The sequence below is a fragment of the Coloeus monedula genome (assembly GCF_965178545.1).
Source record: "Coloeus monedula genome assembly, chromosome: 3".
Lineage (NCBI taxonomy): Eukaryota > Metazoa > Chordata > Aves > Passeriformes > Corvidae > Coloeus > Coloeus monedula.
In genome coordinates, this window is record NC_138783.1 from 18754094 (window position 1) to 18766732 (window position 12639).

A 12639-nucleotide genomic window follows, 5' to 3' on the forward strand; every position below is an offset into this window, starting at 1 on the left:
TTTCACAGGTTGTTTTTCTCTGTGACCAAGATGACAGCAGTCCCTGCATCTCACACTATTCCCCTAGTAAACACCTTGTGTCATTCTACAGCTTATTTTGATGACATTTGTTTAAACCTCTGCATGAACAGAGAGAACAAAGTGTCAAGTTTTTTCTGGCACTTTCTATGGCCTCATGACTGAGGCTGATTAAAACATCACAAACACTCATTTTCTCTTCTCAAAAACACCTGAAAAAAGACAAGAGTGCTTTTAGATAGCTTTATCCTCCCCTATATAGTCCTGGCTTATTCCTGAAGCATAGGATTCTATTTGCAGGGCTTTGAGCCACTTTAAACATAAAAGTTATCTTACAAATATAACTATACCTCAGTGTCAACTTAGCTATTCCATAGCTTAGAGGTGTGATACACAAACCAAACATCTGCTGGTATAATGTGACAAAAGTCTCTTCCTTTTTGATGTGGACTGTGACCAGTGCAGAACAAGCCTTTCCTGCCTCCACAGAGCTCATGAGCTGTGAAGCTGCAGAGCTAACCCATCTCACAGGGGACAGTTCAGTAAACAACACAGATGAACGACTGCATGTCCTTGGCACCTCCAACTTCAGGTGTCTGCAGGAAGCTGCTTTTGGAATAAGTCTTCTTTTCATGCCAGGCTTCTGATTTGCTCTAGAATTGCTTTGAAAGGCAAGAGACCTTGTTTTCTTTTATCCATGGAGTTCTCATTCCCATTTTTTCATGGAAAGATAACAAGGAGAACCTGTGAAGAGCTGCTGAGCAAGAAGAAAAAGAATGGCAGCTATTTAATACGGGAGAGTGAGAGTGTGGAAGGAGCCTTGTGTCTCTGTGTTTTGTAAGTACCCTAATACTGATTTTTTATGAGTTTTCAGTTGGATCCAAAGACAATAATCATCTTTTCTGACATTCATAGTTCTTCCCTGATATTAACAGCCTCCAAGGGAGTGTGTCTATGTATTCAAGTAGTGCTGGTTGCTTTAGGTTTCCTTTATAGTGAGAGGGTGGCATTTGCAAAAAAACATTTTGTGTAACATATGATAAATGAACTATAATCTGTTGATGCTGGTCTCTCTCTCCAGACAATAAGGGGAGCCCAGAGAAAATAGCTCAGCCTGCCAAAACATGTTAAGAACCCTACTCAAAGTAACTGCCTCTGTAATGATGAGTAAACAGCATTTTAGCACTGTTGAGACACTGAAAAGTCTCATGGCGTGTTACAAAACACTTCCTTCTTTATAGAATTTCTGTCTGATGAAAGCTCAGCCTCGTGTTTCAAAGGAATTTTACCTGATATAAGAACATAGGCTGAGACTGAAAATTAAAAAGTTCTGTTTGAATTCATATGACAAATCCACAGACAGGATGGGCATAGAAAACTGCTATTTCTAGTCCTTAGCTTTAATTACTACAATTAAAATTTTATTATTTTCTTTTTCTGTAGGGAATAGCACTTTTATTTCCCTTTTTACACTTTTCATATATAATTGATCTGTTCATAATGCATTCAAAGTTTAAAAATTAGAATCCAGGTCTTTGAACCTATGAGGTTTGACATTTGTTGAGGATACGTTTGAGTATGACATGAAAACTTTTTAACACATCTAATTAATTTTAAAAAATTAAAAAATTGTTTTAATCAATCACTAAAAATCCATTTCTTACGAAACAAATCAATGGAGAAGGGAGAAAAAGAGAGAGAGAAATGGAGTACTACTGGGTTAGTGGGTAAAAGAAAGGAGGTCTGCAAAACAACAATACAAGGAGAAGAGAAATAGCAAGTGGGGGGGAAACAGAGCCCTCGGCAAGGGAGCTACAGGAACCTGCTTTCAGTATGATGTGGAATGAGGCAATGCAGGGGGTGAGGGGAGGGCAGGGAGATGGGAGGGAATGCGCATGCATACCGTGTCAGAAGGGACGAATGGGGAACCTGACACAGAGGAAGAACGACAATGTTAGTTAGAACCTGGGTTAAGCTTTGTGCTACACCAGCACGGGTGCTTTCCCTTCCATCGTCTCTTTTTTGTTTTAAGGGCAAAGCAGATTTGCCTTCTGATACCTTGCAGACGTGCTTTGGCCTGTCACATCTGTCTGCCACAATATTCTGCTCAGGCATATGAAAAATCATGTGACTTCCAGTTTGCCTCTGTGGGTTTGTAGCGTTAAACGCTGATAAAACCTGAAGTGTTTAGTGGATTTGACTGTAACTCCGACATGAACAAATGCCATAGTTAAACTGCAAGGGTGGCAGCAGTGGTGCACAGATGGTGGCTTGCACAGGTCAGAGCAATGCTTGTGTTCAGACAGCACATGGAATGGTGGTGTAGTGGCTGAGAATTGCCTCAAAGACGGAATGGCTCACTAGGCAGAGGAAAACTGCCCTAAAACTGGGGGCAATCAACACTGAAACTCTTTGTGATGTTTCAAGGCAACTTTTGAATTAGAATTGCGTCTTAACACCTTGTTTAGCACCTAAGATGGTTGATGTGCAAACTGACAAACCCTTCTCAAATTAACTGATGCGTGGGCAGAGATACTGATCCACTTGCTACAGCAAACAAACAACCTTTTTCATCCTTTTTTTATTGGGATTTGCGGGGGAGTGCACTCCCACGGAGGACCTGGGGCTCAGAATGGTGGGACCAGTTCAAATGCATCTCTCCTCTAATCAGGCGTGGTGCACGGCTCTGCTGATACACCTTCCTCCACAGCACACTGTCTCTTTCATCCAAAATTATCCCAGGTCTCTCACAGTGCCTCACTTCAGACCTACTGTTCTTGCTACTGTTCTCCTTATTGTTCAACAGGCCATTCTCCCTCTCACCTCACTTTTCTTCCAAGCACCTTGTTTGTACCCTATTACTAGCTCTTGGTAAGCATTTAATAGTTAATGTGGAAACAGAAGTTTCCATTTTAATGGTAGTTTCATGTTCATTAAATAAAAATTATAGTAGCTGAATAATATCCAGACAATAACGTTTTAAAATCTAGTTGCTCAGTAAAGAGCAAGTATCAAAAATGATCAGTTCCTGGTATTTCTTTTTATCACTTTTCCGTCTCTGTGCAAAGAATGAGCACTCACACTGATAAAAAGTACTCTTCAGCAAGGAATATGTACATTTCCACAGGTATCTCAAGAAGGCAAAACCCAATATATGCATCCCTGTGATACCACTCTTTGAATTAAAATAAATCTGTTATAACTGGAAGCCTTATACTGATCTCAATTCACAGTAACTTTTTTTGCAGAACAAAGTAGTTTATTTTCAGAGAAACCCTTCATTTCTGTGCAAGGCCCCTGAGCCAGGTTTTTGCCCCAAGATTCTCCCTCTCATGACAGTTCACTTCACATAGCCACATAGGTACAGCTGAAGTCCTCCTGAGGAACAGGCACACCAGTTAAAAAAACTTGCTTTCAGATGCTGCTCCCCTGTCTCCCCAACCTCCTCACTTATTTGTGATGTACATTTTCTTGCAGCTCTGCTACCTTTTTTGATCATGGTCGCCTTCTCCACCTCCCAAATTGCTGCTACTGTGGTACCTGATAAACCTTTTATTTCTGTTGACAAAATATATCCAAATACATCAGTAGCCTCAGTGTCCAAACACTTTCATATTATCAAAAATAACAATAACTAAAACCCTGGGAAATGCAAAGGAGGAATATTATTCTTAGAAGTAGGAGCCGTGTAGTCATTTTCTGGATGCTGGTGACTGGAGGCTATTTCCTGCCAACACCTCTCCAAGAATTCAACTGCCTTCTTGTGATAGAAATGCAGAATGAAGTTCAGGGAGGTATCACACATGAGGAAGATAAGAGAGAGATGACAGGAGGTGATGTCTGTGGAATCAAATTATGCTCATAAAAGGCCTGTGTTAGGTTTAGTTCATAAGTTCTTTGAAACCCGTGGTTAGAGTAATCTTGTATTTCAAGATATTAAACCTTCAGTCATTTTGTAATCTCTAGGCTCTCTTCTGTTTTGCTTTTCTGTCTTTGCCTCATTCAATTTTACTGCACAACTTCTCATGTCTTTAATAGTGTTTGCACATATGTCCACTTTGTTAATGTGATGTGTTATGTATACAACATTTTCCACAGCTTTGAGGACCTCATCTACACTTACCGAATCTTCAGGGAACACCAAGGATATTTTAGAATACAGGTGAGTAACTCTCATTACATCTCTAAAGACTGCATTAACGATCATAGATTTTTTTAAAATCATAGATTAAGAGTTCTTAGATTCATCTATGATCAATGATCATTTTAATCTATGGTCATTTTAGTCAATGATAATTTGACAGATCATAGATTTTTTTTTTTAAATCCATAAACACAATGCCATAGAAAATATTTCCAAGTTTGCTCTTTACTCAATTTTTATTATCTATGAGCTCAAAATTAGCTCTTGTGTTTGTAGAATTTCCTTATAATCTAAGTGCCTCTGTTATTTATTAACCAGCTGCTTTCTGATTTGACCATTTCTTTTTTATAGCACTGATGAAAAAACTATTACTTTTGTTACTTTCTCCTGTTCCTAATTAGCTTTTTCTACTTGAAAGTGCTGCCATTGCATGCAGCATCTCATAGGGATCTGGGATATTGCAATGATATTTTTGATTTAAAGAATGTGTAATTCTGTATGATTGTGAGGCACCTGAACTGATGATGCCAAATAATGCTGCTAATTCAAGAAAAACAAGTGCAGGAGAGACTAATGCATCAATCAAATCCCCAGGCAATGTGAAATGACACCTATAAACTCACTCTCCTGCTTGTAGTAGGACAGCCAAGAGGACTGCAATATTAAGCACCATTAAGTGGAATGAGGAAATCACTCCATAAAGGACACTCCAAGCTCTCATATGCTGATAATTTATTGCTTACTAGTGGTTTTTCCTGAGTACGAAAGACACAATTTCCCATGAAGAAGAATGGTTTGTTGATAAAAAAAATTCTGGTTTGGACCTTAGTCACTCTGCTGGGGTTATGCTGTCGTTCCTGTCAGCAGGTAATAATAACTCAGACACTTTGAGGTTTTTCAAACCCATTTTTCCTTACAAAGTTTTGCCAATAATGTGAAAGAAGGGTTCAGTTATTAAAGAAATTAATTCAGATTATTTTGGTTTGCTAAAATAATTTATTGAAATAATACATTGATGGTGGAGGAGAGGTGGTTTGGGTTTTTTTAAAGGCCAAGAGAAAGCCATGAGCTTTCTAGAATGCAGTACGCTGGCCCCAACCAGCTAAGCACCCCCACAGATGCTCACTCCCTCTCTCCTTAGCAGGAGAGGGTGGGGGAAGACAACAAAAAGAACAAAAGTGAGGGAACTCCTTGACCAGATAAAATACAGTTTAATAGGTAAACAGGTAAAGCAAAGTTGTACACACAAGCAAAGCAAAGGAGTTTAGCAACTCCTTCCCATTGGGAGGCAGATGTTTAGCCACGTCCTGGAAAGCGAGGCCTCAGCAAACACATAACCACAAACGTCCTCCCTTTCCCTGAGCTTTTATTGCTGAGTACAGTGTCCGATGGGGTGCGATGGGATAGCCAGCATCCTGCACAACCCCAGCCTACTCCCCAGGGGAACCAAGTTCAAGAAAAAGACAACCTCGAGGCTACATGAGCACTGTTCAGCGACAGCCTTATCAGCACTGTTTTAGTCACAAATTCAAAGCACAGCACTATGTAGGCTGCTATGAAGAACGTTAACTCATCGCAGCCAGACCCAGTACACAGAGGCATTGGCACCCAGTCCATTCAGGGCTGAATGGAAGATGAAGGATGCAGAAAACTAACGAAAATAAACACATGTTTCTTTGCTAGCTAGCAGATGAAGTGAAACCAAAGGCCTGTTCTCTTTTAATGACTACTGGTAGGCTGCTCACTGTCTGTCACTGCCCTGAAGTCACAGCACTGTAAAGTCCATGCACAGATCCCTGCAGGGCTGAGCTGCAGAAGTTCAGTCCTGTTGTATGAACCCACACTTAAAAAGCAGTTTTTTGCACATGTCCTTTGCTTGCCAATGCTGATATTTTGTAAAGTTTTTGGGTTCTGTTTGTCACCTACTTATTTAAAGACAACATTTTAAGTAAGAACTAAATATGTTATCCCTAAACTTAAGCTCTCAGACCAGAGCGCAGTGTGTAATGCTGTTGCTCTTCAACACTCTGCTGTAGTGGGTTGCTGCAGCACGCATCTACACCAATAATTTAAACTGATGCTCTTTTTGAAAAAAAAATATGGTGATGGAGGTTACTTTTAGTGCCATAGCCATGCCTCCAAACAGGTGTCCCTTATGTTTTAAGGGCAGTGCAATATTCTGTCACCAAATCTGTTTACAAAACAGCTCCTTGGTAAATAATAAAGAAACTATCATTCTTTTCATTTAGGGGACTCCATGTGAAGGGCACTTGCAAAAACATTTTGTTATCCTTTCCTTACAGACTTCTGAAGGTGTTCCAGAGAGGACGTTCAAAACGTTAAAGGACTTAATATATGCTTTCGAAAAGCCAAATCAAGGACTGATAACAAATCTCCGCTACCCAGTGAAGAAACCAAAGGCTTTGCGAAGAAGCCAGAGGATCAAGTCAGGAATGGACAACATTTATGATGGTAAGAAATTTAGCTCCGCCTTTGTGGGGTTTTTCAAGATGACGCCATTGACAGGTTTGTGGTGAATACTTGCTAAATGTCCTCTTGCATGGACTTAAGTTTTACATCCTCCCATCTCTCTTACGTCCACTGAAATGGTTATTCTTAGCTCACAGGTTACTTACCCTCACCCATTACAAATGAACAAATTAAGATCGCTAGAGATAGACAGTGATGAAAAGAGCTCCCTACAGCTCTCTCGGTCATGGGTGTTGACACCTTGAGGCTGGAGAAGACTGAGAACCAGTTTTACCCAATGTGCATCTGCCAAGGTACCAGGCCCTTGCACTTCACTGGAGATTGAGGGTGTCCTTTACATTCATTGCCCAGGTTCCAAGATATTTTTATATCAAAACTTTACTCAGTTAATCCTAAAATGGGCGAGTAAGCAAGCCAGCTTGTGAATTGTATTCAAATATGATTAATTGATAACAGGCATATAGCCTTGTGCTCAGGATCACAGCTTTGGAACCAGAGTTCAGCCTTTCATTGCTCTTCTTCTGCTAATTTATGCTCATGAGTCCCAGGTGTAGTACAAGGGTGTGATGCTTCTACCTGACAGAGTTATGCAAATGGATACAATAAAGACAGATGTTCTCATAAAGCTTTAGACTGTGTTGTTTAGCCCCATGTCATCCTTACATCCTTGTTTTGAGAAGGATGACTGCAGATCCTGTTGGTAACTTGCTGGCATCCCTCACACGCCTCTGGATGTCATTCTTCATGTTCCTGCTGTACAACACTCAGCTGCTGCATCCATCAGGTCATGGGCTGCCAAATAACCCTGAAAGTGTTCCATGACCTCTGGCAGAGTGTGCTGAGAGCCACAGCGTGAGCAAGGGAAATCCTTTCATTAAGTACAGGTATCATAAAGGAAATAAAACCTTGGAGTCTCCACCCTGCCCTGTGATTTGCATCTCATGTCCAACGGCAGCTCAGCACAGTGGTGTTATGATCCGGTTATTAAAGTTCTTAGAAATGCCTCTGCCCAAATTAAGGTGTAAATGAGACCTTATGCCAGGGACAACACTATGGGTTTTATCTGATAGTAAATATGAGACGGAGAGAGAGAAAATGGAGAGTAAAAAGAAGAGAAAGAAATCTGAGAAAGAGGTGGAGGGGACAGAAAATATCACCCCTCCATGGATCCCAATGATGCTCCAATAATCCTCTCCAGCTGGTCTTCTTGGTGGTGAAGGTCCCCCCGAAAAGCATAGAATCCGATGGGTTAATATAGTTCAGGCTGGGTAGAAAAACCCAGGGACCTCCCTGGGCAGGGGAGTGTTTGCCACTGGCTTTTACAACAGACTCTGGCTTTGTTGAATCACGTGCAGTCCTTCGGTGCAAGGCCTCAGGAATGACTCTGGGGGGCACTTCAGGGGGCCTTTGATGGATTAAGGCACCCCCTTAGTTGCCTCTCATGTGGACGTAGCCTTCCCGGGGTGGGGGGTCCATAGCCAGTTTTGTAAGGGAGGATGGGTTCACTGCCCTTGAGCAGAGGTTATGACACACCGAAACTTCCTCCTCCCACCTGGCTGAGGGGGAAATCTGTGCAAACCTGCTCCCAGCAAATGGGTCTGTGGGCTATGGCGTCCCCCACCCCGAAACGAGCCAGAGATGATTCTTAGCACGGCTGCTGGGTTTGGCTCACATTCTTTTCCTCGTTTACTTGTTTGTTTCAGGTGATTGAAGAACGGGTTTTCCCTTTATCTAATCTTAATAGTTTGACTTACAGTCCAAAGTTCCAGTCAGGCATCTTCAGGGAGGCTTCCTTAGTTGTAGCTTCTTTATACAGTTGTTGTTACAATGAACAAAAAACTTTATATCAGTGTTTGAGGCATGAACTATTTCTGTCTCTGACAGGCAGCCCCTCTGTGCTGCAGTCGCTGGGGTTTCACACACAAGAGCAGTGCAACCGCTCTGGCCGAGCTCCCTCAGCACTCCGTGCACTAAGTTGCAGTTTTGGGGCCAGAACCTCAGCAACCTTGCTGAGGGGAAGCCACAGAAATACATTTCCCATGTCTTCAACATTACCTTGTCACCTGTATCACAAGGCAAATATGCCACATTTGCTCTAAAAATGTTTTTCTGGTATCTTATCATTGCTGTTCCAGGGAGATGGAAAATACTGCAGTAGCATGGATATGTTTCTAGGAAGAATCAGGTGTAATAAGTATTTTATTTTTGGTCCTGCAATAGGAATTTTTCTAGAAGATATACAACATCCTCATCTGGACTCACAAGGAAGAAGACAAACCCTTTCATTTCAATGTCAAAATACGTGTGGTCTTCCATAAAAATGGAGGCTTTTTAGAAATAATCAAAATACTTTGGAATTGTTTTTATTAAATTTTGATTTAAATTTCACTTATACAGCATTCCAAACTTCCCTCTCAGACCGCATTATTACATGTCCACAGAGGGGGCTTATGTTAATATCATGATGGCTCTCTCTGGCACTGCCCAAAGCACAGCAGTGCTCCCTAAAGCAAGCACCCTATTTCCCTGTCCCATCCCTCATGTGCCACCAGCAGCTGGCTTTGCTGCACACATGGGACTGAGTGCTCCAGCACGACCAGTGGAACACCTCAAGGGACTGGGGTCACAATCCTGGGGGTTGGAGATATTTGAGCTTTGTTTTCTAGCCTAGGAACAACTTTTCTAAGGGCAGCTGCTTGAAGAGCAGCAGGTTTCCATAGTGGAGCTTTGACTCCACAGCATTGAATTTACTGCCTTTTCCCTGGCTTCTCAAAAACTGTAACCAATCTGACAAAGTGTAAGAGAGAACGGGGTTTTTCAGGCTCTCCTCCTTTAGTTGGGATGAGAACTTTTCTCTTGGGTATTTATTTACAGAAGGGATGTGTTATGCGAGTCACAGGTATCTTGGCTATTGACCTGATCTACCAAGAATGGATGATTTCCGACATTTGACTGTTTCTCAGGAAGGAGGGGGTCTCGTGGATATAACTGTTTACAAAAGTGCTTGCTGGCTCAGAAAAGGCAATGCAGGCTTTGCCTCCAGGTGTGTTCCTGGAGAATCCAGCTGATAGGACAGGGGGCCTAAACGTTGGCCCTGCAATAGCAGAGAGAACATTGGAAAACCAAACTGAATTACTGATACTGCCCTGCCACAGGCCGTGCTGCTTGCCATGGCCTTTCAGAAGAGCCCCTTGCAATGACATCTTTTTTTGTTTGTACTGATTTCTTTACAGAAGCTGATGACAGCGATGATTACGTCACTGTCTTACCCTGAAGGATCTGCACCTGACAGTTTGGGAAGCGGCCGTTCCAAGATGTGCCTCAGTGCAGTGCCTCAGCCAGGGAGAGCTTCCAGCTGGGTGTCCCCTGCTCTGGATCTGGAATTAGCCTCCTCCTTTTGCAGACTGTCAGAGTAGCTGTATTTTCTATCAGTAGATCCAGTACAAGCTATTGTGCATTTTTGCTCAGCAATGAAAGAATTACTTTTTGTTACAGACACATAACATACACATGTACCTATGGGGAAAGGTATCTTGTGTCCATGTATGTGTCTTTGGTGGTTTTTAGCCAGCAAATTGTCCAAGATGTTGACTCCTAGAGAGAACATTCTGTTAGAAAGCAGCAATATAAATACATCAAATGAATGGGCATAAAGCAGTGATTAATGGCAGAATTGATACGTGTTGATAAAAATATATGACAAATTATTGGCATCATAAGATGCTTTAAAACCTCCAAACTCTGTTATTTTGCACATGATTCAAGTTACCTCATTGCTGGAGGAGTGGATAGTATTTCAGCAATGTCAAGGAATACTAGTAGTCTGTGGTTTGAATAATGCAAATTGAAACAAAAAAGCTGTGTTAAATCCATGCCATAAAAAAGTAATCAACCAGAGGAAAATGGTTTGAAATACTTTTAATGCTGAGAAATGGTTCTGGCAGCTTACAAGAGGAGTGCAAGTTCTACATGCATGTCAGCCTGAACACATTCTGTTTTTAATAGGCTCTGTACATATGGGAATGCTTACTCCATTTCATCTGCTACTGCCTTTAGTTCTTTATTATGTGTATGTCTTTTGTAATGTAAGAATTTGCTTTAATATTACCCCTAGTTTTAAATATTTAATTAATACTTTAGTTCTGAAGGTAGCCTGAAATCTTCACACAGCCAGAACTGGAATATATGTCCTGAGTCTTCCGGACACTACGACAGACTCCCTCACCATTTGAGACTGAAGAAGAGATTTGTATTGGTTGTGTGTTTAAGACCCTTCACGAATTATTTATGTATTTTAATGGTTAATACTAGTTAGATTTTTTTTCTATTATGTTTCTCTCACACCATTATTTGTCAAAGGAATTTTAGACCTTTCAGTGCTTTGGAGTTCATTATGAATTTAAGAGTGCTGTAGAGTTTTTGGCTCCAGGCTCAACAAATATTTGTAGCATGAGGGAGACACAAAAAATGAGGCTATTAATTAGCCCGAGCAATGACAAGAAATACTAAAATGTGTATCCAAAACTTCATTAATTGAAAAGAAAGGAGTTGTCCATGAAAAATGGTACTATGGGACATAAACATCCCAGCCCTTGCTCTGTAGAAGCACAGAACTGATGTGTCAGTAAATTCTTTATCTGCAGAATCGAGCAGCCTGTCTGACAGCAGATTATCACAGGTACCAGACTGAGGAACTGCTGTGCTGAGACACCCCACCTACGGCAGCATGGTCCTTAACAGAGCACAACACTGTGGTTTTTCTGAAATGACAGTCTCAGCAGTCTTCCAGGTGCTCACTCAGTCACACTGATGTTCAGCCTTGGGAAAAGGCCGAGTGACAAGGAATCCCTGCCTGTGCCTCACGGTGCCCACCGAGTGACTCTGATGGCCGAGCAGGGGACAAGGGCCGGGCTGCGGTGCCTTTCAGATGGCACTTGACAGCGTGTTTTGGACTCGGATTTACAACAGTCATGGTGGCTGCAGCTCCTGGTGTGGCATCCAGGACTGAGGGTGACTCCAAGCCCACGCCCCAGTCACTTCTCCAGCGTTCCCTTGCGGCAGTCATGTGAAGGAGGGGACACGAGAAGGATCAAGGACTTAAAAGAGATAAAAGAGACACAATGACATTTACATTACATTCATATTACTCGCCTGTGCTTTACAGCAATGTTTGTCCTATGAACAGTATAGGAAAATGAGGCAAATGTAGACGTTCCTACACATATTTGCAGGCCTAATATGGCAGAAAACAACCCGTGCACGAGTTGAGAAGACATTTTCAAAAGCTTCACGCAGCAGCATCTACTTGCCGACATCCAAAGGTGGGGGTGAGTGCGTGCGGGTCCATGTCGGAGGGTTGGGCAGTGAGGGGGCGGAACCTCTTGAACACTTAAAGGTTCGAGCACATGGTGTAAGGAAAAACATGGTCCAAGAAGGGCATGATCCCGGTGTCTCGGGGCGCGCCAACTGAAGGGGCACGAGGAAAGGATTCCTGTTGCAGCTCAGGCAGCGGGAGCGGGCGCTGTGCCCGCAGCGGCCTGCAGGGGTCGCTGTGTGAACGGACGAGCGGCCGGGTCGCGGGTTCGATCCCCCCCCATCGCCAGACGCCGCCAAGGCTTCCCTTTCCTGCTGGAGAGGTCAGGGAACCACAGGCAGGCGGGGAGGCTGGCTGCTGGCCGGGGTTAAGTCCTCCCCAGAAGGAGCGAAAAGGAAAATGGGGACTAGAAAGGCAGCAAGAAGGCGAGGCAGGGCTGTGGGCGCCAGGTGGGAACTGACGGCAGCTCCAACCCGGAGGTGGCCCTCTAGAAGCTGGGCGGCTAGAAGACTCAGCTGACCCAACCAAATACAGCTCCGCTTAGGAAAAGCATCTCTCTGGATCGCCCCGACAGCACATGAGCCCTAAAGCCGGTGTCACCGATCCAAGCGCCTGCATTCCCCGGATGCCTCGCTCCACCCCCGGCTCTCGCCGCCGCCCCCACGCCGAGGCC

At 42.9% G+C, this 12639-nt stretch overlaps 1 protein-coding gene across 1 annotated transcript; it reads left to right on the top strand.

Annotated features, from left to right (window-relative positions):
- Positions 1 to 715: 715 nt before the first annotated feature.
- SH2D1B (SH2 domain containing 1B) lies at positions 716 to 9926 on the top strand (the record flags this gene model as incomplete). Its single annotated transcript, XM_082279033.1, has 4 exons — positions 716 to 855; positions 4117 to 4180; positions 6466 to 6634; positions 9886 to 9926. 4 exons carry the CDS (start codon positions 716 to 718, stop codon positions 9924 to 9926), a joined length of 414 nt encoding a protein of 137 aa, XP_082135159.1.
- Positions 9927 to 12639: the final 2713 nt, after the last annotated feature.